Source organism: Pipistrellus hanaki, assembly GCF_964339955.1.
Source record: "Pipistrellus hanaki genome assembly, chromosome: 3".
NCBI classification, from domain to species: domain Eukaryota; kingdom Metazoa; phylum Chordata; class Mammalia; order Chiroptera; family Vespertilionidae; genus Pipistrellus; species Pipistrellus hanaki.
In genome coordinates, this window is record NC_140505.1 from 25,282,397 (window position 1) to 25,309,649 (window position 27,253).

Here is a 27,253-nt window from a genome sequence, read left to right on the forward strand (position 1 = left end):
TGTCCGGAAGGACATAGGTCTAATTAGCACATTATGCTTTTATTATTATAGATCCTTTTCATCTGTTCCTTCCTAAAAATAGTCTGATCTGGTGATGATGAGCAGTTTATGGCTGAGTGCTTTGATTATCAAGTATTGTTAAAATTAAAACAAATGACCTCAAAGTGTTTATCCCAGACAAGCCCCAGGCCTGGGACAGACTTTCCCATGGACAGTTCCACCTTCCCTGCTCACAGATTCCCTCAGCATGCTGGTGTGCCTCTGGCAGGAGGGCCTGTGGTCTGTTTCTGAGGCCTGGGTTTCCCTGCTTTGCCCAGGTCGGGCTGGAGGAGATCCAGGCCTGATTCTCCTCATGAGGGAGGAACCCTTTGCCCTTTCTCTTCAGTCAAAACAATGGGCCTCCCATGGAAGTATGCTGTCTGGGTTATAACTTGTCATTACCTTCCAATTTGGGGGGAGTAAAAAGCACCTGAGAAAGTGGTGGGTTGGATGTCAGCAGATGTTTCACATTCCAGCCTTAACAACAAAGGAGTCCTTTCCTCCCTCTCCTTCAACACAGCCGTCTCAAGGCCAAGATAAGCCCATTATCTCCTAAACGGCTCCTTCCATTCAGAGGCCTGACATCAGGGCACAGATCACCTGTCAACTCAGAAACCCTCTGCAGGCTTGCTGGGGGGTGAAGGTGGGGGGCGCAAAGGAGGGGGTGTCAAGGATGGGGACCTAGGTGGATGCATTTGGGCCTACAAAGGTTTGTCTCAATTCCAAAGAGGTTTGCTGGGCACCTGCTGAGTGTCAGGCTCTCAGATGCTCATTCCTCCTTCCTTTTGTCTTGGGGATAAACTTTGCTTTTTCTTCTTCTTCTTCTTTTATTGAATTTATTGAGTTGTCATCCTTCCTATATAATAAAAGCCTAATATGCTAAGTGTTTGGTTGTCCAGTCAGTCATTCAACCAATCAAAGCATAATATGCTAATGATATGCTAGACCTCTCAACCGCTCGCTATTATGTGCACAGAACACTAGGGGGCAGATGCGCCAACTGGTAGATTAGTTTGCTGCTGGTGTCTGGCCAATCGGGACTGAGCAAGAAGGGCCGGACATGCCCTGGAACTCTTCAGTGGTCCCTCCCCAGCTGGCCAACCTCCCACATCCCTCCCTTGCCCCAATCATGCACCAGTGGGGTCCCTCGGCCTGGCCTGTGCCCTCTCACAATCTGGGCTGAAGGACCCAACCCCTCCAACTGTATGGATTTCATGCATCGAGCCTCTAGTTGGTTAATAAAGTTATAGGTTTCAGGTGTATAATTCAATAATACATCATCTGTATATTGTATGGTGTGTTCACCACCCCAAGTCAAGTCTTCTTTCATCACTATTAATCCCCCTATACATTCTTCTACCTTCTTTTGCCCCCTTTTCCTCTAGTAATCACCATACTGTTGTCTCTGTCTATGAGTTGTTTCTTTTGCTTAACCCCTTCACCTTTTTCACCCAGCTCCCCTAGCCCCTCCCTTCTGATAGCTATCAGTCTGTTCTCTCTACCTATGAATCTGGTTTACTTTGTTAATTAATTTTATTCTACGAGTAAGTGAACTCATATGTACTTGTCTTTCTCTGACTGGCTTATTTCACTTAGCATAATACTCTCCAGGTCCCTCCATGCAGTCACAAAACATAAAGTTTCCTTTTTTACAGCTGAGTAGTATTCACTTTTGTACTGGTGGGCATTTGAGCTGCTTTCAGATCTTGGCTAATATTGATAACACTACAATGAACATAGGAGTGTATATATTTTTTTAAATTAGTGTTTCAGGTTTCTTCAGATATATTCCCAGAAGTGGAATCACTGGGTCATAAGGCAGTTCCATTTTTAATTTTTTTTGAGGGAACTCCATACTGCTTTTCATAGTGGCTGCACCAATCTTCATTCCCACCAACAGTGCGTGAGGGTTTTCTTTTCTCCACATCCTCTCCAACACTTGCTGTTTGCTGATTTATTGATGATAGCTATTCAGACAGGTATTTTCATTTCTCTGATGATTAGTGATGTTGAGCATCTTTTTATACATCTACTGGCCTTCTGTATGTCCTCTTTGGAGAAGTGTGTATTCAGGTTCTTTGCCCATTTCTTTTTTCTTTCTTTTTTTTCTTTCTTTAATTGGATTGTGTGTATTTTTTGTTTTGTTTTGTATTTGTTTGTTTGTTTGTTTGGTGTTGAATTTTATAAGTTCTTTATATTCTTATAAATTTGGGGTATTAACCCCATACCAGATTTATCATTGGCAAATATGTTCTCCCATTCAGTGGGTTGTCTTTTCATTTTGTTGATGTTTTCCTTTGCTGTGCAAAAACTTTTTAGTTTGATGTAGTCCCATTTATTTATTTATTTATTTCCCTTGCCTGAAGAGATATATCAGAAAAAATATATAGCTATGAGAAATGCTTGAAATTTTACTGCCTATGTTTTCTTCTTTGATGTCTATAGTTTTGATTCTGACATTTACATCTTTAATCCATTTTGAGTTTATTCTTGTACATGGTTAAGAAGGTGATCTAGTTTTTTTATTTTTTTATTTTTACATATCTGTTTAATTTTTCCAACATCATTTATTGAATAGACTATCCTTATTCCATTACATGTTGTAGCTTCCTTTGTTAAATATTAATTGACTATAAAGGCAAAGGTTTATTTCTGTTCCATTTATCTATATGTCTGTTTTATGTCAGTGCCATGCTGTTTTGATTTCTCTGTCCATGTAATATAGTTTGATATCAAGTATTGTGATTCCTCCAACTTTGTTCTTCTTTCTCACGATTGCTGTAGCTATTCTGGGTCTTTTGTGATTCCATATAAATTTTTGGAATATTTGTTCTAGATCTGTGAAATATACCATTGATATCTTGATAGGAATTGTGTTGAATTTATAGATTGGTTTGGGTTATATGGACATTTTAATTATGTTAATTCTTCCTATCCATGAACATGGTATATACTTCCACTTATATCCTCTTAACTTTCTTTCTTTAGTATCTTATAATTTTCTGAGTACAGGTATTTTACATCCTTAAATATATTCCTAGGTATTTTGTCTGTTTTGAAACAATTGTGAATGGGATTATTTTCTTAGTTTCCTTTTCTGATAGTTCATTATTGGTGTATAAACATGCAACTGATTTTTGGTAATTTATTTTGTATCCTACTACTTTACTGAATTCATTTATCAGTTCTAATTGTTTTTTGGTGGAATCTTTAGGGTTCTCTATATACCATATCATGTCATCTGCAAAAATGACAGCTTTACTTCTTCCTTTCCAATTTGGATGCCTCCCTTCTCCTCCTCCTCCTTGTCTGATTGCTGTGGTTAGGACTTCTACTACAATGTTGAATAAGCATGGTGAAAGCAGAAATTCCTGTCTTGTTACCAATCTTAAGGGAAGCACTTGTAGTTTTTGCCCATTGACTATGACATTGGCTGTGGGTTTGTCATATATTGCTTTTATTATGTTGAAGTATGTTCCATCTATTCCCACTTTTTGAGAGATTTTATCAAAAATGGGTGCTGGATTTTATCAAATGCTTGGTCTGCATCTATTGACATGATAATGTGTTTTTTATCCTTCTTTTTGTTTATGTGGTGTATAACTTTCATTGATTTACGGATATTGTACCAACCTTGCATCCCCAGAATAAATCCCACTTGATCATGGTATAGGATCTTTTTTAAGGTATTGCTGGATCTGGTTTGCAAATATTTTGTCGAGGATTTTAGCATCTGTGTTCATCAGATTGGCCTATGATTTTCTTTCTTGTAGTGTCTTTATTTGGTTTTGGAAATAGGATAATTCTAATCTTATAAGATGAGCTTGGGAGTCTTCCTTCTTAATTTTTTATAATACTTTGAGAAGGATACGTTTTAGTTCTTTGAATGTTTGGTAAAATTTACCTGTGAAGCCACCTGGTCCAGGACTTTTCTTTTGGGGGAGTGTTTTTGTTTAAATACTGCTTCAGTTTCACTAGTTGTAATCTATCCAGATTCTCTGAATCTTCCTGATTCAGTTTTGGAAGATTGGATATTTCTAGGAATTTATTAATTTCTTCCAGATTGTCTAATTTATTAGCACATTGTTGTTCGTAATATTTTCTTGCAATCCTTTATATTTCTTTGGTGTCAGTTGTCACTTCTCTTTCATTTCTGATTTTATTTTATTTGGGTTCTCTTTTCTTGCTGTCAATGTTGTTTATCGTTTCAAAGAAACAGTATTTGGTTTTATTGTTTTGTATTGTTTTTGCTAGATTTTATTTTTGCTGTGATTGTTATTATTTCCTTCCTTCACTGCACATTTTTTGGCGGGGGCAGGGAGCCGTAATGCCTTCTACTGGTAAGCAAGTAGAAACTTGGTCCAGCGATCAGAGGAATTTAGTCATGGAGTAGTGGGTCACACACAGCTGCCTCAATACTACCCACTGTCAGCCCTGTGGTCCCACGTGTGCTCTGGATGCCTTTCCATGCCACTGCACTTACTGTAACAAGAGTTATACTCTGGGGGCAGGAAGGATGGGGAGGGTGAGGTTAGTCTAACCCCAGGACTAGAGAGATGAAGGGACATATCTGGGCAGGAAGGGGCTCTGAGGAATTTTCTTCTGGGATGAGTGTTGTATAGGAATCTCCTAGAAAACCCCGCCCAAATAGAAGTTAGTATTGTCCTCTCAGCCCTGGGGACTGTGAGGTTTTTGTTAAGGAGGGGTTAGGCATTCTAGGCAAATCCTAGAAAAAGTTAACCAGCCCTTCATGTCAAAGGTACATGTGTGTATTCTGAAATAACTTTAAATCTTTAACCAATATGTCAAGTGGAGACCCACACCACCTCCTGGACCCTTTTCTCCTGTGGGGGCCCGTCTGGGCCTTGGATCGAGTTGTGGGAGGCATCAGGTGAACCAGCTGCTCTTCCTGGGCTCACTCAGGTTTGGCCAGGCCGGTATATGTCGCCTACCTCCAGTCTCTCTGACCCTCCTGCCATCAGAGCCCCTTCCTGTCAGGCCGAAGTCAGGAAAGCTTATCTGTTCCTTCATCTCTCTAGTCCTGGGGCTGGACTTGACCTCACAGCCCTATCCCTTCCGCCCCCAGAGTATAACCCTCTTTATAGCAAGTGCAGCAGCACGGCAAGGCATCCATGCAGCATGTGGGGCCTCAGGGCTGACCTCGGTGGATCCAAGGCAGCTGTGGGAGACCCACTATTCCATGACCAAATTCCTGTGATCGCTGGACCCTGTTCCTACTTGCTTATCCGTAGAAGGGGTTTACAGGTCCCTGCCAAAAACAACTGTGCAGTGCCTCACAAATACTGGGAGACATGACCGGTCTCCACTCTCGAGTATTGGGTATTGGCCGTGACCATGCAAAACAAGCCCACTTTGAGGTGTGCCATGGGAAGGTCACAAGAAAAACAGGATGAGAGACTTGGGTTCCAGTTTTTAGACAAGGTTATGCAGATTCCCTGAGGATCGGGGTGCACAGACCGTGTGGGCAGCCGAGAACATAAAGCACAACGACAGGGGCCCAGGCCGGGTCCTGCGAGGAACGCAGAGACCACTGCCTTCCTGTGCTGGTGGCAGGAGAGCAGGTCTACCAGGACTCATTGTGGTGACAAGAGCAAGCTCTGCGGTGGAAACGCTGGCCCCAAATTTGGAGGCAGGCTGGAAACATCAGTCATTTTAAGAACAAAACTTGGGCCTGTTTCAGGGGCCAGGCAGTGGAATGAGAGTTGTCTGCAGATCTGGATGGGGTGGGGACAGAGAGGAAAAGCTGAAGGACCATTGAATCATAGGTCCTTGGGGGTCAGATGATCTTCTGTCCACCTGCCACATTACCTAAGCCGGGCTATTCACTTTGTAAAATAAAAGGTGATAATATCTGACTCACGTGCTGTCGATGGGTGTGTGGCCCTTGGAAACAACACAAGTGACATGGTGTGAAGGACAGTGGGTGCTGAGTGTCAGAGAGGATGTCAGCGTAGCTGGTGTGAGCCACGCCTGCTTGGCAAGCCCCTGGTGGCACCTGCCCTGCTGCTGCCTGGTGTGCCACCTGCCTGGGCCTGGGGGTTGTAACAGGCAATTGGCCTGGATGACCGCAGTCTCTAGGGCTGCTGGGGGAGTGTACCTAGCTGCCCTTAACTAAAAACAAAACCGAGAAGCCAATTTTGCTATCGGTTGTCAGTGCAGCTACAATCCACTCACCAGGGGCACTGACAAGTTTCCGGAGGGCAGTCTGGGTTCCTGCCTGAAGGAGACGTCTGACTGAACGAGATAGTCTCCGCCTTCAGCTTGGGCTTCAGCCAGGAACCTCGTGTTGTTCAGGGCCTGGATAAGAACTGGAGGAGTGAGAGATCGGAAAACAGCAGAGAGTCCACAGGAGATGTTTAATGTCTGTAGACCATAGATTCTTGCAAGGAGCAAAGGCGAAAGCAGCTTTAAATGAGGGAAGAGAAAGGGCTTTTCAGGAACAGACAGTATCATGGTGCTTTCTGGCTGAGCTGGATGGGACATGCTGTCGGAGGCCGGAGTGGACACAGCCCGTGGTGGGCTGAGTCAGGACACACCTGCCCTCACTCGATCAGAGTCTCTGGAAAATCTCAGCAGGTGAGCAGCGGTGGATGCAGGGCCTGCTGCTCCCAGCACCTGCTGTGTGCCTCCACCAGCTGCGCCTGGCCAGCCCAGGTGGGGTTCCTCCACCTCCAGAAGTGTCCCAGCCATCATGTTGTCTGTAGGCATGAACTTTCCTCAGGTCTGTGGAGTCCGGCCTCTCCACGGTGTCCTGAGTGAGTGGCGATGATGGCAGAAAAAGGGACGGAAGTACTCTGGTGTGGCCAGGAGCCTCGTGGGAGGATTCTTGGAACTCTGGGTGCAAGCATAGCTTCCCCCAGGACTCTGGTCTCTGCAGCTGGAAGTGTGGGAGTGTGTAATCGCCACGCAGACGGGGTACGTGGGAGCTTCAGCCGTGTTTATGGAAGCTCCTCGTCATGTGGAGAGCCCTCTGGAGGCACTCCACTGGGACAGTCTCTTAGCCGAGGTCCCTAAAACGGGGGGAAGTGATGCTGGTGATGGACATGCTATTATCCCAGGCAGGTGGCTTCCCAAGCCAGTGGGTCCGGCACGTCGGCCTGGGCACTGCCACCCTGGGAACACTGTGGGAGCAGCCGGGGCAGCCGGGGCCAGGGGCAGTCCCTGTCCTGTGCAGGCAGATTTCTATGAGGAGACGGGGTGGAGCTCCCACTGAGGCCAAGCCCAGTGGAAAGAATGTTGGCGAAGGGTGATGGGCTCATGGTTTCAGTGGGCAGGGGGCCTGGCCTGAGAGGGTGGAGATGTCCCCCGGGGACGTCTGCCTGGAAGGCCCTTGGGTCGGCCAGGGCTCTGCTGACCTGCGCCCTGGGAGGTCCGAGCTCATGGGGCCGGGCCAGGCTCACTCCCTTCTCCCTTGCTCCCTGAGGGGCCAAGACCCCAACACCCTGGCCCTGTGTGTGGGCATCCATTCCCTCCTGGACCCAGCCAGAGGTCTGGCCAGCCTGTTCTGTGACCCTAGTTCTGCCCAGAGGTGGGGTTCTACGTGGCCGGCCTGGGCCAGTGGAGGAGACACTGGTGCCCAGGACCTGCCTCAGAGTGCTCCTGCCAAAGGCCAGTGTGCCCAAGGGTCCAGCAAGAGGCTGTACTGCTGCCACCATGACTGAACCCCCTCACCCCTTTACCCCCCAAGCTGGCCGGGAGCAGCTCAGGACAGTTTCCTCCTTCCTTTCATCTCAGACCTGCCTGACCAGTGCTCTCCAAACCCCTGCAGTAAGGAGGGGACCCAAGTCTGCCAGGACCTCATGGGCAACTTCTTCTGCCAGTGCAAAGCGGGCTGGGCGGGACGGCTCTGTGACAAAGGTAAGGCCGCCACAGCCGCGGGACAGGGGATGAGGTGTGGGGATTGGGACCTCCCTTCGGGGCCCCTCCCTCTTTTCCCATCCTGCCCCCCCGTGGGGACACAGCCATGCTGGTCCGTTCTGGCTGAGACCGGAGTGGGAGGCTTGGAAGTGCCTGCAGGCTGTTCTAGGACTCAGGCCCCTCACTGGTCAGCCTCCACTCAGCTCCCGGGCAAGGAGGGAGAAGATGGGTGGCAGGGCATCCCCGGCCCCTCACGAGAGTCATCCCCAAGAGAGAATGTTTAATCAGTGCTGGAGGCCCTGCTTTGCCTCTTGGGACAGGGGCACTGTCCGGCGGGAGAGGCCATGGGTCAACTCCTGAGAGAGCTGGGGAGGAGCAGAGGGATTCCCCTCAAGAGCAGGGCTGGAGCAAAGGACGGGGCCACCGCAGGCTGTAAGAACCCCGCACGGGAGCCTAGTGGCTGCCCACCGAGCCTCAGACCCCAGTGAATTAACAGGACGAGGGTACTTTCTTCTCCCTCCGGTCTGGCCTGACCTCAGGGCCTCCTGGGGTCCCCTCCTGGGGCTGCTGAGCAGAACTGGAGGCCCTGCCCACAGGTGGTCCGCGAGGGCTCAGCTCAGCCTGCGTGGGGCTTGGCCACACTGTGTTTGGGCCTTGCGGCTGCCTGGCCATACCCACCCTCGGGCACGTTAGCCTTCTGCCCTCTTCCTATCCGCTCTCGGACGGCCACAGAGCTGGCACTGGATTGTCACCACCCACGGCACGGGCGAGCTCCCTGGACCCGCCGCCCCTGGCCTGGGGGCGGGTGCAGTGGGGAGAGACGTACAGACACTGCCACGTGCTCGAGGCAGATGTGCGTCACCTCCGGGCTGTCCCCAGTCCCTCTGTGTCCTGTGTGTGCCCAGATGTCAACGAATGCAGCCAGAAGAACGGGGGGTGCAACCAGATATGCTTCAACAAGCCGGGCAGCTTCCACTGCGCCTGCTACAGCGGCTACGAGCTCTCCCGGGACAGCCGGATCTGCCAAGGTAAGGCCTGGGTCCGCCCGGGGCTTTCCCCGCCTCCCTCCACCTCTCCCCACACTCTCTTCTTCTTCCCACGCCCTTCTCCTCGTGGCTCCTCCCCTCCTTCACTTTTGCAGTTGCCAAGTTGCTGAAGTTGGCAGTCACGTTGGCTCCTCTGCAAGAGGCTGTTGGCAGTGGCTGCCTCTTTGGCTCTGGAAGGGAGGGCAGGAGGGAGGAGGGTTTCTGCAGAAGCAGCTCATGCCCGGGCATGCCTGCAGCCCGAGGGAGCTGCCCAGCACCATCTCGGCGGCACCACGGACGGGATGAGTCACTGTGTCTGTGGACGAGGCTGGCCCCGCGCAGGTGGAGACCACGGCCCCGAGGGAGTGCGGCTGCTGGGCCTCCTAACAGTGCCATGGAGCCGCAAGTGTACACGGGGTGCTCACCCAGAAGAGCCGACTCCTCCTGCTCCCGGGGGCTCTGCCCGTGTCCCTGGTGCGGCTGGTGCCAGTCTGCACCCACCACTGCACTTGCCGAGGGGAAGCCGGGTTTCTGAGCTCCCGGATGTGGGGTTGGCCAGCCTGGCTCCCGAAATGAAACACGGGTTCTGAAGCGTCACCACAGATCAGTCTGACACAGGAGAACCCGGCTGTTTCACACACTTGCTCTGGGGGAACACGTGCTGGTGTTGGCTCATTCTGACATCTGTGAGCAAGGTCTTACAGCGAGCATGTCAAACTCCCGGGCCGAGGGCCGCATGCCTCATTTGTCTGGCCCGTGTTAGCCTTTGAGTTTGACATGCTTGTCTTACAGTGTTCATGTTTGAAAGCCTGTGTTTGTTGGTAAACTATCCTTGTAAAAAACTTAGGAATCGTTGGGAAGCTTTGTAATACAGGGCTTTATGTTGCCATAGGACCATGGTAGGCAAACTGCGGCTCGCGAGCCACCTGCGGCTCTTTGGTCCCTTGAGTGTGGCTCTTCCACAAAATACCACAGCCCGGGCGAATCTATTTTGAAGAAGTAGTGTTAGAAGAAGTTTACATTTAAAAAATTTGGCTCTCAAAAGAAACTTCAATCGTACTGTTGATATTTGGCTCTGTTGACCAATGAATTTGCCGACCACTGCCATAGGAGGAATCACATGTTATTTGAAATAATCACATTTTCTAGAACCAACACTTTCTAGATATTCCTTCTGTTGCTGAAGGGAATGGGTTTTTGTTTTTAATATTTTTATTGATTTTTTACAGAGAGGAAGGGAGAGAGATAGAGAGCTAGAAATGTCGATGAGAGAGAAACACCGACCAGCTGCCTCTTGCACACCCCCTACTGGGGATGTGTCCGCAACCAATGTACATGCCCTTGACCGGAATCGAACCTGGGACCTTTCAGTCTGCAGATCGACACTCTACCACTGAGCCAAACCGTCTTCAGCGGGAATGGGTTTTTAACAGCAGGGTTTTGGTTGCCAAAGTGGCAGAGTGGATGGAAATACAGGACAGAGCCTTGGGGATGTATCATTACTGGGGTTTGATTTCCAAAGAACAGAGCCCAGTGTGAGGGGCGTGGAGGCTGAGTCCAGGGTGCCCAGAGGGAAGCAGGGGGCTTCAAGGGCACAGGGCAGAGCTGTAGCTCAGAAGGCTCCCAGGGGGTACTGTTTTACCTCCCTGTGCTGCAATTATTTGAATTAAACAACAAGTCTGTGCACACCTCTGGCCAAGCAGTGCTCTCTCCAGTGTCAGAAATTGACCTCAGTCAGGACCTTGATCAGAAAGTCCCTACATCCTCAGTGCCTGCTCCTGGGCCTAGAGCTGAAAAGTCCAATGGATGGAAGGAAGGGAACAGGCAGGGAGGGGTGAGAAGGGAGAGGAAGAGGGCAGGGTCAGGACCGGAGGAACCTGGGACCAGGATGCTCTCAGGGGCCTGTGGCCAGCCTGCCAGCAGGGCGGCAGTACATTCCTGGCTCCCCACTGGCGGCCTAGGCCGGCTGCCTGCTCCCTGTCAGTCTGGACACAGCTGTGGTCCTCTGGCTTGTTTTGCAGACATAGACGAGTGTGCAGATGCGGACGCCTGCGGGGAGGCGCACTGCAGGAACCTGCCCGGCTCCTACTCCTGCCTGTGCGATGAGGGCTACGCATTCAGCTCCCAGGAGAAGGCCTGCCGAGGTACCCATCCCAGCCGCTGCAGGCACCGCACACATACATACACACACATGCGTGCACTGCAGGTATGTAAACACGTACACTGTGTGTACATGCATTTGTGTGCACATGCTCATCACACATGTGTGCACCACACACATATGTACACACACGGGCTTCTCAATGCAGCTGGGCACCTTCTCCAACATGCCACGGGCACAGAGATAGATACACAAGGACATGTGCTCCTGCGGCTCCCTGGGGCTTCTCTCCAGCCTCCGCTCAACGAGCTGGAGTTGGGGTCAGGCCTGTGAGCTCTCACTTCCCCTGCTGAGTCCAGCCATGTCCTCGGGGAGCTCAGAGAGATGTTCTCTCTCCCCAGCTTCTTGCCTGGTGCCCTGGCAGCTGCCCAAAACTTGAGGGAGGTGATAGGGTGGTTCCAGCCCCTGCGCCCTCCTCTCCCAGATCTCTCTTGAGACCCCCAAACACTCCAGGGACTACTGTCCATGCACACACCTGCCCCAGAACCTTCAAGCCAAGCGTCGTACAACATTGTTTGCTGACCCGCGAGTGTGTGGCAGGCTTCACTCGTCCTAACACCCTCCCTCACCTTGTACAGACACTGCTCCTCTAGGAAAGAGCAGGTGGGATGCTGGGGCTGCGGGGAGACCAGGGTGGGGCCTCTGGAAGTGGGGGCTTGGAGGTGAGTGCCTCCCAAGTCACCGAACACGCCATGGATGCCCTCAGAGAGCAAGCATGTGTGATTGCACAAAGTGAGGTGGGTACGTTTCCCTTGTGGCCAACAGATGTGGACGAGTGCACGGAGGGGCGCTGTGAGCAGGCCTGCGTCAACGCCCCGGGAACCTACACCTGCCACTGCAACGGACGCGGGGGCCTCAAGCTGTCCCGGGACATGAACACCTGCGAGGTAGCACCCACCTGTAGCCGGGATGCTCCGCCTTGTCCTCAACTGACTGAGCTGTCCAAACAGGCGGACAGGGCTGCTGGGAAAAATGCTTTTGTTGAAAGGCCTGGTGTGCTTGGGGCTACGTGGAGAGAGGTGGGGTGGAAGACGTGCTGGTCCCACCCAGGGGGTTGGTTGTATCTATGAGGTCGCTACAGCAGCTCCCTACACCACCACGGACCGGGTGGTGTGGATCTGCAGTGTGCATCGCTGGCACGGAAACGATGTATCCTTGCCCTGAAGGTCCCTCAGGTGTGCCCTCTGAGCCGCCTGACTCTGGGGTCCCTCAGGTGTGCCCTCTGAGCCCCGTGACTCTGGGGTCCCTCAGGTGTGCCCTCTGAGCCCCCTGACTCAGGGGTCTCTCAGGTGTGCCCTCTGAGCCCCCTGACTCTGGGGTCCCTCAGGTGTGCCCTCTGAGCCCCGTGACTCTGGGGTCCCTCAGGTGTGCCCTCTGAGCCCCCTGACTCTGGGGTCCCTCAGGTGTGCCCTCTGAGCCGCCTGACTCTGGGGTCCCTCAGGTGTGCCCTCTGAGCCCCGTGACTCTGGGGTCCCTCAGGTGTGCCCTCTGAGCCCCCTGACTCAGGGGTCCCTCAGGTGTGCCCTCTGAGCCCCCTGACTCAGGGGTCTCTCAGGTGTGCCCTCTGAGCCCCCTGACTCTGGGGTCCCTCAGGTGTGCCCTCTGAGCCCCCTGACTCTGGGGTCCCTCAGGTGTGCCCTCTGAGCCCCCTGACTCTGGGGTCCCTCAGGTGTGCCCTCTGAGCCCCCTGACTCTGGGGTCCCTCAGGTGTGCCCTCCATGCCCCCTGACTCTGGGGTTCCTCAGGTGTGCCCTCCATGCCCCCTGACTCTGGGGTCCCTCAGGTGTGCAGTCAATGCCTCCTGACTCTGGCTGGCCCCTGACCACCCGCTTGGGGCTCACACCGCTGTGTCCCGCTGGCAGGGAGGAGCTGCACTGTAAAGCAGCCTCCAGTAACCAGAGGAACAATAGGAATAACAAAGCACACCTGACTCATGTCACCTGGTCGAGATGAGCTTCAGGGAAGCTGGAGTCTCCAAATACTGCTCAACTGATTTTTTTTTAATTTCAACCATATCATTATCTATGAAGAATTCTTCCAATAAATAAAATGCATGCCCAGACAAGTAAAACAAAACCTAGAAAATGGTCTGACTAATCAACGAAAGCATACAAGTGCTTTCCAGCTACCAGATGCTAACATTTTTGCTACTGCCCCTAGGACATTGGGAAACCAAATTAGTGGATGGCAACTATCCAGAAACACCAGCCTCCAAAGCCTCCGTATTTTATTGATTTTACAGTATTTTATAGTTGCTTTTTATTATTCCCTACACTTTGTGTAGGTTTGAAATATTTCATAGTTGTTGTTTTTTTAAATAAGAGGGAAAGGAACATTGGCAGGGAAGATGGCTATGGCAGAGCAGGGAGAAGTGCTCTAGGGCACTGGTCAGCAAATTGCCACATGTGGCTCTTTGGCCCCTTGAGTGTGGCTCTTCCACAAAATACCACAGCCTGGACGAGTCTATTTTGAAGAAGTGGCGTTAGAAGAAGTTTAAGTTAAAAAAAAAAAAAAATTGGCTCTCAAAAGAAATTTTAATCTTTGTACTGTTGATATTTGGCTCTGTTGACTAATGAGTTTGCCGACCAAGGGGATCCCGCTGGGAGTGCAATAGCCCGAGGCTTCTGGGGAGACTGGGTCCAGCCTCTCCTGGGAGCCCCACGCAGTGGGTGGGCTCTCACGGAGTCTTGAGGGGTTTTAGCAGGAATTGAGCCCTGACACCAAGCATTACCTGTGTGTGTGCCAGGGCCCTCGCCGGGCGGGGTGAGTGGCAGGACACAGAGGGCTGGGCCTGCGTCTGGCGGGCCCTTCAGAGCCGGAAGAGGGGCTGAACCAGGGCATGCCCCTGCCTGACGCGCTCCCGTTCCCACAGGACATTCTGCCCTGTGTGCCTTTCAATGTGGCCAAAAGCATGAAGTCCTTGTACCTGGGCCGCATGTTCAGCGGGACGCCAGTGATCAGGCTGCGCTTCAAAAGGCTGCAGCCCACGAGGTGAGGAGGTGGCTGACCCAGCAGGCCCCTGGGAAATGGCCATATGATGCTCAGCTCCCCAGGTTCCCAGGATGACACCCAGAATGGTCCTGGCTGCCCTGGCTATCAGCTCAGTCTTGGCACTGACTCAGCCACAGGGCGGATTTCGTGCTGGGTGCTGGGCTCTGGGTCAACACCAGCAAGACACATCCCGTAGGCACTTTGCCCCGGGTGCCTGTGGGGTGGGGGCCGTGGCAGGGGTTGCCACAGGATGCTGGCCTGCTTTCCTGTTTCTCTTGCTGGGGCCAGTGTGAGCTCTCACCGGCCTGCGTCTAACCACTCTGTGTCTCGATGCCGCACTCAGATTGGTGGCCGAGTTTGACTTCAGGACCTTTGACCCCGAAGGCATCCTCTTCTTTGCTGGAGGCCATCAAGGCAGCAACTGGATCGTCCTGGGCCTGCGGGCCGGGCGGCTGGAGCTGCAGCTCCGCTACCAGGGCGTCGGCCGCGTCACCAGCAGCGGGCCCATCATCAACCACGGCATGTGGCAGACGGTGAGTGTGGCCCACGACCCCTCCTGGGTCCCCTGGGATGAGGCTCAGGCAATTACTCATTCGCTCACACACTCAACAGTTGGTGGGGACTGCACCTGGCAGGACAGGCCCTCTGCTCTCCCTCCTCTCATCCTGCGCTTCCCCCCACCCCCGCCCCTGCCGCCCCCAGAACTTGCAGTCCAATGGGGCATTAGCTCATCATGTAATCAGAGCATAGCTCCCACCTCGAGAGCCATGACTCTCAGCAGGGGAAATTCCACCAGGAGACGTGTCTGTATCTGGAGTCACAGTTTGTGGGTAGAGGACCAAGGCACTGGGTCAAGGCCAGGGAGGTTGCTGGATACCCTGCAGCACACAGAATGCCCCACTGCAGTGAACCCTCCAGTTCAGACTGTTCATAGTGCTCCGGCTGAGAAACCCTGGCCAGGGTCCAGGCACCTGCTCCGTCTCCACGTGGCCTGTCCAGGCTCCAGGAGCTCACCTGTCCGAATAAGGCAGGCTCAGATGGACACACTGACTCTGTCCCGGGCTTTGACTTCTGGTGTTTGCCCTGTTCTTGCTGAACTCACCCTCGGGTGCCTTGTTATGGAGAATGTCCTGCTGAGACCTGACCTGGAGGCAGCTGTTCCGCCAGATGTTAGCTTTGGAGCACTCTGTCTTGTCCTGCCTCCCACACCCGGAGCAAAGCAGCCTGGGAAGCTGCAGGCTCCCTCCAACAGCTCAGAGGCTCCATCATTGGAAGTGGGCTTTTAAAAGTAAACACTTGGACGAGAAATGAAGAAAACGTTCTCTTTTCCTTTAGAAGTGGAGATAAAATGGAAAAGGTCACCCAGCCTTTGTGAATGAAAACACTTGGATGTTTGCTAATATTTCTGTCCTGTCAAGTACAGCTTAGTTCCTTCTCTCCTAACCTCTTAAAGTGCCAACGTGGCAACGCTGCAGATAAAACACCAAATCTGGAAGGAAGCCACCTTCAGCACAGGTTGAAGCAGGTGTTCCCTCCATGGTTGTGGGTGTGAGGGGTCCTGGGTGGTTGGAGACGGTGCCCAGGTGAGGAAGTGGGGGCAGGATGGCCAGTCAGTCAACAGAGGTACCATCTACCCTGACAAGGAGCTGGTCCTTGAGGATTTCTTTCCAATCTGTCCACCGTTTCTAACCAGTCCCTGCCACCACAGCACCCCACATACAGACACCACGCTCTTTTGACCAAACTCAGACCCAAGTACCTAAATGTTTCTCCACATTAGCCAAAGAGGAGACTGGTCGATTTCTGGAAGATGAGGGAGATACACGATATATAGAGGGATAGGTTTTAAAACATTTTCTACACAGAAAGTGGAAAAGAATGAAAAGTCTTAGGATGAACTCATGTGTTCATTTAGCATCTAGTGGATGCCAGGTTCTGAGATGAGTGTTGGAGATTTAGAAATAAAATGTGTTCTCCTGCCTTCAGTGGTGCACGGCTGAAGATAAGAAGGACCAAAATGGGAGTGCAGTGATGGACTTAGTGGGGTGGTGACATCAGGGCTGACCCAGTGACATCAGGCTGCCCCACTGGGGTGATGACATCAGAGCTGACCCAATGGGGTGGTGACATCAGGGCTGGCCCAGTGGGGTGGTGACATCAGGGCTGGCCCAGTGGGGTGGTGACATCAGGGCTGGCCCAGTGGGGTGTGATGTCAGCCACAGTTCCCACTCCCTGGCTGAGGTTCAGGGAAGTGCTATGAGACAGTGGATGAGAAAAATGGCTCCAAATGGACTCCCTTATAGGGAGAGGACGGGCGAGGAATAGGGAGTGGTATTATTACTATCTTCCCTCAGAGGGGAGGGGAGGAATGTCTGTCCTGCCCACGGCCTCCGGGCACCGCCCACATGGAGGCTGTATGGGCACATGGAGGCAGGGAGGAGGTGTGGATGATGGGCATGTTATCCTGAGGTGGGGTGTCCTGTGGTCCTGGGTGGTGATGAGCGTGGTCCCCCGAGGTTGTGCTCCTCAGATGGCACACTCCCACTCTCATAGCCGGTTTCCCCAGGTCTCCATTGAGGAGCTGGAGCAGAGTCTGGTCATCAAGGTGAACAAGGATGCCGTGATGAAGATCGTGGTGGCCGGGAATCTGTTTCAGCAGGTCAGGGGCCTGTACCACCTCAACCTCACCGTGGGAGGCATTCCCTTCAAGGAGAAAGACCTTGTCCAGCCTGTAAGTGTGTCACTCGCCCCTGGGGTCAGGGTCAGGGCCTGGGGTCGGGCTGAGACATGGGTTAGCTGTGAGCTGCCCTGTGCTGGTTAACTACATTGGGTGAAGGTCCCAGAGAAAGATCAAGTTTTCCCGGAAGTGAACAAGCAGCAGGTGCAACTGATAGCATCTATCTCACCGTCATTTCCTATGAGAATCACGTGAGCTTTCCTCTGAATTGATAACAAAAGTGTCAGTTTTGCAGTGGAGACAAAAACACAGTGAATTTGCCGAAACCGGTTTGGCTCAGTGGTAGAGCGTCGGTCTGCAGACTGAAAGGTCCCAGGTTCGATTCTGGTCAGGGGCATGTACGTTGGTTGCGGGCACATCCCCTATAGGGGGTATGCAAGAGACAGCTGGTCGATGTTTCTCTCTCATCAACGTTCTAGCTATCTCTCTCCTTTCCTCTCTGTAAAAAAATCAATAAAATATATTTTTTAAAAATAAATAAATAAATAATAAAATGATACACTTTGTATAAAGTTTAAAATAAAATTAAAAAAAAAAAACAGTGAAATTATTCTTGAACAAAAAGAGCAATCCGCTTTTTCGGGCAATTCCTAAGAACATTTGGATTGTTGACCCTGCCGGGGTTTCTGTAGGGGAAAAGGCCTAACGGGGCGGTCAGCACTGATTACATTTAGTGTCCTGCCTTTCCCACCCTCCCCGCACCACGTGCCTTTGCCCCTCATCTGTGCTTCTCCCTCTCCCGGCATGCTGATGTCCGGGGCCAGGATCGTTGGCACTGCGACAATGGTTTCCACACCAGATATGAGTCATGAGTTGGTGTTCTGCACGGTGGGTGGTATTAGCACTATCTTCCCTCCAGAGGGGAGGGGAGGGACGTCCTGTCCTGCCCACGGCCTCCAGGACCAGCCCTGTTCCATCCCACAGTTACCAGTTGCAACCCTTATGCCTCCTCATTCTACAGATCCAAGCGGAAGTGCCCTGATTTGCTTAAAACCATCTAGAAAGTGGGTGGCCGGGCTGGAATCAGTATTCCTGGCCCCAAGAATACTGATTTTTTACATCCGTGGTGCTTTTTTGGGTGCCGGGTAAGAAGACCAGGCACAGCTGTGGTATAAGTGCTGCACATCCTTTCAGCTGGTGGCCAGTGCTCCCTACTCTGTTTTACACATGGGGACACCGATGCAGACAGAGCAGGTGGGGTTCACAACACAATTCGCGTTCTCAGACTGCAGGGAAGGGGGGCCCACCGTGGGTGCCACACTCAGAGGGGTTCTGCAGTCAGTCATTTGTCGAGGACAGCGCCCCTTTGTGAGACAGACAACCTCCCCACGTAGGGTTCGGCCGTCTTGCAGCCAATCTTCATGGGCCTGGCCAGGGGGTACCCCGTTCCTCTGACGAGGGTGGCACCCGCCAGGTGTCCTCTCCTCGTGGTGTCTGGGAGACCGTGGCTGCGGGGAAACCACTGGGATTTCTCTATCTTTCCAGATAAACCCCCGCCTGGATGGCTGCATGAGGAGCTGGAACTTGATGAATGGCGAAGACACCACCATCCAAGAAACAGTGAAAATGAACACGAAGATGCAGTGCTTCTCTGTGACCGAGAAAGGCTCCTTCTACCCGGGCAGTGGGTTTGCTTTCTACAGCCTCGACTACAGTGAGTCTGGGCTCCTCGGTGGGGAAGCCAATATACACTAGGCCCGTGGTCAGCAAACTGCGGCTCGTGAGCCTCATGCGGCTCTTTGGCCCCTTGAGTACGGCTCTTCCACAAAATGCCACGGCCTGGGCAAGTCTATGTTGAAGAAGTGGCGTTAGAAGAAGTTTAAGTTTAAAAAATTTAGCTCTCAAAAGAAATTCCAATCGTTGTACTGTTGATATTTGGCTCTGTTGACTAATGAGTTTGCCGACCACTGACCTAGGCAATGGAAAACCAAGGAACAGCTTCTTACCTGGGATGGCAATGTCAGGGGCAAGCGGGGCCCACCATGGGCTGTGGGGTAGGAGGCAGCGGGCGGGGGGCGCAGGCCCTGCCTCTCGGGCCTGTTTTGTGTTGGCCCATGAGGAAGAAATGGCAGATGGAGAGACGGAGAGAAGAGGCCCCGCTGCTGGTGTGGTGGTGGCTGAGCTGGAGAGACTGAGGAGGGCCAGAAGACTCTAAGAGGGCCTCTGCAGAGGGCTCTGAGGGAAGACAACCTTGGGTTTGTCCAAGTGGATGGAGAAGCTCCCAAAGTGTATGCGGCATTGCCACCACCAGGGACTCATGAGGCATTCAAAGGGGGCAGAATCTAAAAGTCACAGTGCGGCTGATTCAGGGACTCCAGTGAGCCCAAGTTTTATTTATTTATTTTTTTTTTTAAATCAATCTTTATTGTTCATATTATTACAAAGGTTCCTCATTTCTTCCCCCCTCCACCAGGTTCCCACCCCACCCTCTGCCCCCTCCCCATCCCCCATTGTCCTCATCCATAGGTGCACAGTTTATGCTCAGTCTCTTCCTCCCTCCCTTTCCCCGATAGTAAATCCCTTTTCAGATAGTAAATCTGTTGCTTAGCATTTTCTCATATCAATAATACCTCCACATGCCCAATGATACACTTCACACAAAAGACATTTTCAAATAGGTCAACCAGCCTCATCCAGGCCCCACCCAAGGCACTCACAGATCAACACCCCAGCGCTATACTAACTCAACACATCCAGATCTAAGCCTTCATCACTTGATTCAGCAGACCCTCAAGTTCCCGCAAAAGTTTCCAGCCATGTCTGAGAGGCAGCCATGGGCAGGTACAGGCGAGGAGCGAGCTGTTTCGGGCCTGGCTGCTCCGGGCCTGGCCTCTGTTGCTCTGGTTCGTTCCACAACCAGCTGCTCCGGGTCTGGTCACTGCCGCTCCCGACCTAGTTGCTCTGGACTTGGCTGTTGCTGCTACAGGCCTGGCCGCACCCGACCCGGCTGCTCTGGGACCGGTTGCTCCGGTCCCGGCCGCTCCGGGCCTGGCCGCTCCCAGCCTGTCAGCCACTGCTCCGGGCCTGGCCGCTCCCAGCCTGGCAGCCACTGCTCCTGGCCTGGCCACACCAGACCCGGCTGCTCCGGGCCTGGCCGCTCCCAGCCTGGCAGCTGCTGCTCCGGGCCTGGCCGCTCCCAGCCTGGCAGCCGCTGCTCCTGGCCTGGCGGCACCAGACCCGGCTGCTCCAGGCCTGGCCGCTCCCAGCCTGGCAGCTGCTGCTCCGGGCCTGGCGGCACCAGACCCGGCTGCTCCGGGCCTGGCCGCTCCCAGCCTGGCAGTCGCTGCTCCGGGCCTGGCCGTACCAGACCCGGCTGCTCCGGGCCTGGCCGCTCCCAGCCTGGCAGCTGCTTGAGCCCAAGTTTTAAAGAAAGAGGAGAATGGGGGAAGGATGACTAGAAGCCGGTAAGCCAGGCCCAGACACTGCCCAGAAGGCTGTTGCTCCCAAAAGAATTGAGGCTCCCGAGCCAGTGTTGAAAGCAACCAAGGAGCTCTCCATTGACACCTGGCGACAGACAGCGCCATGAAAGGAAGGTGAATCTCTGTGCAATACTGCACAGCAGGAAGAAGGCAGGAGATGGGGCAGACAGAGGCAGGCAGGAGTGGCACACGCTGAGCTGTGTGGGGATGGTGGAGATGGTGAGGGGGTGGGGCTGAGGTCAGCTGGAAACCACTCATTCATCAGTAACTCACTAAGGATGGTAGCTGCAGAGGGCGGGCCCAGAAGCCCTCCTGGCATCTGTAAAGCAGGGCCCAATTTCTTAAAACAAAACACAATACAGCTATCTTTCCTTTTATTATCAAATGAGTGACAATTTACAGTAAAAACAAATGATCCTGACATGCTGACAAGTGAGCATTCCCCTAAACATAAACTTTATAAGACATGAATTAACATCCCAAGTCACGTTATGGATTGCCCGATGATAGAAATGCCATCCTCAGAATGTGGCATGAGTGATTTGGATGGTGCTGGATGGCTAAGCAACTCTGTGGTTTGATTCCGGTTTTCCCTAATCTTCTCCTTAGATAGGTTTAAAATCAACCTTTGTTTCTCGTCACTATGCCTGGGCTCATAGGCCTGAGTGGCTCTGAGCTTGAGAATGCTAGGAGAGCCATGCATCCTGGCCCAGGAAAATACACACAGAATTGTGCAAGTGGGTTCATTGGCCCCCTGGAGCCCGCAGGACACCCCGTCCAGAGCCTTCTCTGTGTGATGGCTCTTACCGGTGCTTCCTGCATCTCTCTGGCTCCGGGCCCACACCTGGTCCAAGCAGGCTCTGTGGGAATTCCTCATGTTCTCTCTTCCACAGTCCACCGGGTCCAGGGTCCCAGCATCATGGCAATGCCATCTCTCCTGGGGCCATTTCTGGCTTTGCCCTGACTCTCATTCCCACCTTGCACGAGTCCCATGGGGGTGTCCCAGCCTCTCTGTCCCTAAACTCTGGGCCTTTTATAATTAAACTTCCATACTTGGCCTTTCCCCTGCTCTTCAGCCCAGGGCCGGCAGCATGCTCCCTCCAGACCTCACCTCCTCACATCACCTCCAGCACACCGAGGGGCCTCTGGGTAAAGGAGGGCCCATCCAGCTCGGAGGAGGTGAGACTTGCTTCTCCTCCTCAGCAAGACAGGCCCTCCTCTCGGGACCCTGTATCACCAGCCCCCTTGTATCTTTGCTTTAAGGACCAGAGCACGACCGTGTCATTAAAGGTATTTTGGAAGAAAGAACCATTCACTCCTAATCGTACCTCCTAGTATAATACATACATTGTTCCTTTAGTCTTCATCTTTATACATACAAAGTGAGGACATCATCATGTTCAATATCAAATCATATAATATAAAACGCTTACTTCTTTTTTCACTTGAATTATAAACATTTTTCAAGGTGTAACGGAGACATTACAGGCATAACTTCCCGTGACTACAAATATTCCCATTACTGTGCACGTCCTGGTCTGCTTCCCCTCTTTGCTGTGTGGTTTTTATCTGTAAGTTCTGTGACAGCCAAGTCCAAACAGTATTCAGAATCTATGCATTTTTAATGAGTCTTGAGCTATACCATCAATGTCCACTTTATAACGGACTCATTGGGAAATCACAGGTTCCGTACTCTTTCTTTCAATCTGCAGTAGTTCAAAGTCCGGGTGGACTCACTAGGTCTCGAGGTCCGAGAAGCCGGTGTCTGAGAACAGTTCCCAGAAGGCACTGGTGCCTTCAACATGCTCCAACAACCAGCCGTGGGCCCAAACACCATCAGAGGAGAAACTCACACACCAGAGAACACTCTTCTCTCTCCCTTCACAGCTAAAAGGAAACTTGGCAACAGAGGAACGTGTGTGTGTGTGTGTGTGTGTGTGTGTGTGTGTGTGTGTGTATAAAATGTATAATGTAATTATTTTATAGTTATTTTTAAATTCTGTGTGCACTCGATTCAATGGACAGTTATTGAGAACTGACCCCACTTAGGGATGGGACCCACAGATAATCCGAGGAGCTCACAGTCCAGTGGGGAGACAAAAATAGCATCATGATTCACCCTTGGTTCACCTGAGCTCGGACGCGTGCAACATTGCTTCAGTGTCATTCTGCCTGAACACCCTCCTCCGTCAGGATTTTCAAGTTCTTGTGAGATAGAAACACTTAAAACCAAGAGGGCAGAGGCTTCCTCTTGCTTCTTCATGAGCAGGTGATTCAAACATAAGGAGGAAGCATGGGGTGGTATTTGCCCTCCGAGAACCACAATCCAGCCCTTCCCACCAAAATGGGGTTTTTGGAACTGTTTGTGCAAGATATAGACATATTATATACCTACTAGAGGCCCAATGCACAAAATTTCTGCAAGGGTCTCAGCCCTTGCAGCCACAGCGGCTTGCCTCTACTCTCACAGCCCCGGCTTCATCCAGAAGGTTGTCTGGAAGATCATCTGGCTGTCCGGTCTAATTAGCATATCACTCTTTTATTCTAGATTTCCTTTAGATGCATCAAATATGGTATATCATATCACTTTTATATGACATACGATGCATGTAAATAAAAATCACCCCACTGAGGCATTGGAATAGTAAGAAAGCTGCAGCTCACAATACACAATTGTATGTGGTCTGTTGGGATGATGCTCGTGGCAGCTCACATTTGCATTGCAGTTTAAACCCTTCAAAGTGCAGCCAACCTTGTAGAACTGCCTGAAAGCCACAGGTCAGATGCAGCGGTGCTGAGGCTGTGGCCTCCAACACGTTCTGTGGAAGAGCTGAGTCCTGCAGGAGAGACAGTGAGGGAGCCCAGGCCCACACAGCACAGCACGCCTGCCTGTCCAGTCTGGTGGTCAGTCCGTCACTCCCGGGGCGTTCGGGAGACCAGGGCACTGGCCTGCCCAGGAAGGAGCAGCTGCCAGCAGTGGCCCCAGTGCCTTTTGACTGAATCAAGTGCCTGGGTTGTCCTGTCCCTTCCCAGCAGTGGGCTGTTGGCTCAAACAGTGATGGCTTCTTAAGAGCTCAGCGCTGAGTCCTTGGTCGGCTTCCCAGCTGCTCTGCGGCGCCAGGCAGGGCTGGGGCTGCTGCGGGTGCTCTCTGCTCACTCCCACCTCTCCCGCGTCTGTATGGCCTCTTGATGCGCCGCCTTCATTGCAGCACGAACATCCCCGGACGTTGGGACCGAAACAACCTGGGAAATAGAGGTTGTGGCTCAGATCCGCCCTGCCACCGACACGGGGGTGCTGTTCGCGCTGGTGGGTGACAACCACACCGTCGCCCTCTCCGTGGCCCTGGTCGACTACCACTCCACCAAGAAGCTCAAAAAGCAGGTACCACCCCCCATCCCGCCCCCAGGGTGGAGGGGCTGCCCCAGCGTCCAGCAAGCAACCAGGGCTGTCCACCCACAGGACCCCAGCGTCCTTCCTGGGGTCAGTCACCTATCCCCTGCCCTGGGAGTTCTGTACCCACCTCACACATCTCTCACCAGAGTCTAACCAGCTGTGCATGGCTTGGGGACACTTGACATAGATCCCCTGACACAGTGTCCGTCTGAGCAGTGTGGGCTGGGGAGCTCAGGGGCCTTTGAGGCAGCTGTGTGATGGGATGACCGTCCTGCCTATACAGCTGGCCAGCTCTGCGGTTTAGAACTGTTTGAATTGGTTGCTCATATTTAAATCGGGTGATTTCTCTAACAAACTCAGATTTCCAGTTTCTCTTGAAAAGTCAGATGTGCAAACACAGCTCGAACCCTCTGAGAACATTGCTCTCTGGCAGCCACCACCACAGAACAGCAGGGTGGGCAGCAAACATAAACATCCCAGCAGGCAGCCGGGCCCTGCAGCCAGGGTGCTCGTGCTGCAGAACAGGCCTCTGACAACACGGAACAGAAACACAGTCTACACCGTGGGTCAGAAACACACTATAACAGAGCTCTGAGTACAGCTGCCCCTCCACCCAGCCTGCCCTGTCCACTTCGACGCAGACCCCACCACTCCCTACTGCCCCCCGACTCTAAGCCAACTATCTCTGGTCTTGGGGCTGACTGTTTTCTTAGAGGAGGCCCTGGAAGTAGGTTTTATTCACTCGTATCTGTCCAAAGGCGGCGGGGGGGGGGGGGGGGGGGGGCCGTGGCTGACCCTCAGGGGTGCGGGTTCAAGTCACCCTGTCCTCAAAGGCAGTCAGGCTCTTCTGCTGACCAGGACTAGGCACTGACCGGTTTGGTTTACGCCCATACGCACTTACCACCACCAAGCACAGGTGCACGTTCACACCAGTCCCCGGCGTTCGCAATAAACAGCTGTGGTGACCACCCAGGCGGGGAGAGTGAAGGAGGAGAGGGCAAGACTGCCTGTGCTATGGAGGGTTTCTCCTGTCAGAGTGTGTTTCTGACGCATATCATAGAGTGTGTTTCTGACCCATGTCATAGAGTGTGTTTCTGACCCATGACATAGAGTGTGTTTCTGATCCGTGTCATAGAGTGTGTTTCTGTTCTGTGCTGTCAGTGTTTCTGGCCCGTGTTGTCAGAGGCATGTCTGCCATGAGCATCCCAGACTGCAGAGCCCCACTGCCTGCTGGGTTGTTTATGTTTGCTGCCCACCCTTGCTGTTCTGTGCTGGTGGCTTCCCGTGATGCCTCCTGGCCAACAGGTGACCCCTGCCCCCATGGAGAGGGCAGGGCATGGGGAAGGCCAGCAGGCCTCCAGCCCAGGACAAGGCACACAGGGTTGTTGCTGGGTTGCACCCCCACATACACCCACCCCTGGGTGCTCAGGTGTGCTTCTCCCTTGCAGCTGGTCATCTTGGCTGTGGAGAACGTCACCCTGGCCCTGATGGAGATCAAGGTCTGTGACAGCCAAGAGCATGTGGTGAACATCTCCGTGGCGGAGGGAGGGGCCACCCTGGCTGTGGACGGCACCAAAGGCCAGAGTGAAGTGAGCCCCGTGGAGCTGCAGGAGAGGCTGGCTGTCCTCGGGAGGCGCCTGCAGGGCCCTCTGCTCACCTTCGTCGGGGGACTGCCAGGTAGGGCTCCCTGTGGGCTGCGGGCTCAGAGGTGGGGGCACTGGCTGTTCTGACCACCCCCGACTTGCATGCCCCCAACAGCCTAGGAGTTTCTGCACGAAGATGCACTTTTGCTTTTGAACAAGAGAGAATACAGGTGGGTTTATCGGCTGGCATTGTGAGCATGCATGTTCACCAACACCAGCCTAGCAGCTTATTGGCTGAGGTTGAGAACATGCCCCTAGGAACATACATCAGGCGGTGACTCCAGCCAATGCCCATGGGAAGGCCCAGCTGACCTGAAGCAGGCTGGAGCCAGGTGCCAGTGCCCCAGGCCGGTTTCCCCCTGGGTCCTGGTGCCCCGCTGCTGCAGCAGTGAGCCGAGGAATCACCAACCCCTCCTGAGTCGGGCAGAGGGCTCGGAGTGGGGAGGGCAGTGCACAGCTGCCGCCCACAGGAGGGGCTGGACCTGTTTCTGATCAGACGGAGAGTGGCCTTGCCCCTGGGGCCTGCCATGAGCCGAATGGTCAGGGCAAAATGATCAGGGCAGGTGAGAGCCAGGTGCCGATGACGTAAGCCGGTCTCCGTGTGCCCCCGTGGCCCCGGCCTGTCTTCCCATGCTGGGGACAGCAGATTTCGGTCTTGGCTACCAGACACAAACTCCCATCTAGTTTTCATAAACAGAGCTTTTTTTAAACAGAGAAAGGGCCCGGCGGCCCTGCAGCATGAATGATTCATTCGGGCCAAGGAGATGATATTTATTTAACCGACGTGATTATCTGAGTGCACTTCCTTGTGGGGCAGAGGAGGGTTTCTTGCCAGAGCCTGGCTGGCAGATGGTCCGTGCTTGCCTGTGGGCACATACGAGGGACAGTGATGTCCTGGAGAAAAGGAATCGGTGTCCTTGAGGAGGAAGGCCGGGACTGAGCGCTGTGGCTGCGGTGGGCACGCCAGGGTGGGGAGCCCAGCCTCCTGAGACAGTGTTTGTTCTTGCCCAGATGTGCCGGTGACCTCAGCGCCGGTCACGGCTTTCTACCACGGCTGCATGACGCTCGAGGTCAACCAGAAGGCGCTGGACCTGGACGAGGCCTCCTACAAGCACAGCGACATCTCGTCGCACTCCTGTCCCCCCGTCAAGCCGGCCAGCCCCTAGAGTGACGGCTGCTGCGAGGGGAGCGGCCCCAGAGCCCCCATCACGCTTTCTTCCCAAAGCAAGCCAGACGGGAAGGCGGCAGTCACCCCAGCCCGCCCCGCGAGCAGCTAGCTCCCTGAAACACTGAATCCTCCTCGCCAGCTGAGTTCCTTTGGAGACCTTCTTTGCCTTGTAATATATGTGTAAATACGTGAGAAGACTAATGTTAATGACCCAGAAGCACACCCCGACCCCCCAGAGCGTCCTGCGTGAAGCTGGGCTCGGAGGAGCCGGCCTGAGGGTGGAGGTAGGGGGCCCGCACCGGCCCGAGGGGACCCAGGAACATAATTCTCTGTTATTTTTATTACCAGATGCTTCTTTCTGACCTAAAACTATGGGGAAATAAACTATTTACAGAAACCTTTTTAACTCTGTGTTGGCGGTCTCTGCTCCTTGCAGCCTCAGTGCTCGACAGCTCGGGGTGAGACGACTGAAGGAATCAAGGGTCTGAGGCCGAGGGAGGCCTCGTGCACGGACCTCACCTCTGCTCGCTCACCGGCATCTCCCTGGTGCCCACCTGAGCTCCAGTCCTGGGTGGAGCTGGGCTCTGTAAGAGAAATGAGCCCACCTCGCTGGGGAAGGGACCGGCTGGCCCTGGGCGCCCTCCCGAGCAGGGCAGTGGGGTAAATGGAAGCATAGGGCCGGCCCCTCCGTCCCATATCTTCTCTGAGGCTGGGAACAGCTGGAACGGAGCCAGGAGGTGGGCCCTGCATCCGGCTCCCCCTGGGCCTCGCTCCTGGTGCCCCTGGCCCATCAGGGGA

At 53.1% G+C, this 27,253-nt stretch overlaps 1 protein-coding gene and 1 long non-coding RNA gene across 2 annotated transcripts in view; both read left to right on the forward strand.

Moving 5' to 3' along the window:
• The window catches only part of GAS6 (growth arrest specific 6), a 46,718-nt gene extending 19,857 nt beyond the window's left edge, over positions 1–26,861 (forward strand). The window contains exons 5-15 of the mRNA XM_084879838.1: positions 7,795–7,917; positions 8,823–8,945; positions 10,964–11,086; positions 11,869–11,990; positions 13,976–14,094; positions 14,438–14,627; positions 16,661–16,825; positions 18,317–18,485; positions 23,460–23,632; positions 25,093–25,321; positions 26,299–26,861. Of these exons, the coding sequence (XP_084735964.1) occupies positions 7,795–7,917; positions 8,823–8,945; positions 10,964–11,086; positions 11,869–11,990; positions 13,976–14,094; positions 14,438–14,627; positions 16,661–16,825; positions 18,317–18,485; positions 23,460–23,632; positions 25,093–25,321; positions 26,299–26,453 (1,691 nt within the window). The 3' untranslated portion in view covers positions 26,454–26,861. The remainder of the gene's footprint in view (positions 1–7,794; positions 7,918–8,822; positions 8,946–10,963; positions 11,087–11,868; positions 11,991–13,975; positions 14,095–14,437; positions 14,628–16,660; positions 16,826–18,316; positions 18,486–23,459; positions 23,633–25,092; positions 25,322–26,298) is intronic.
• Positions 11,997–13,964, forward strand: LOC311620476. Its single transcript, XR_014794699.1, has 3 exons — positions 11,997–12,278; positions 12,469–12,506; positions 12,887–13,964. It is a non-coding gene; the product is annotated as an uncharacterized lncRNA (long non-coding RNA).
• Positions 26,862–27,253: the final 392 nt, after the last annotated feature.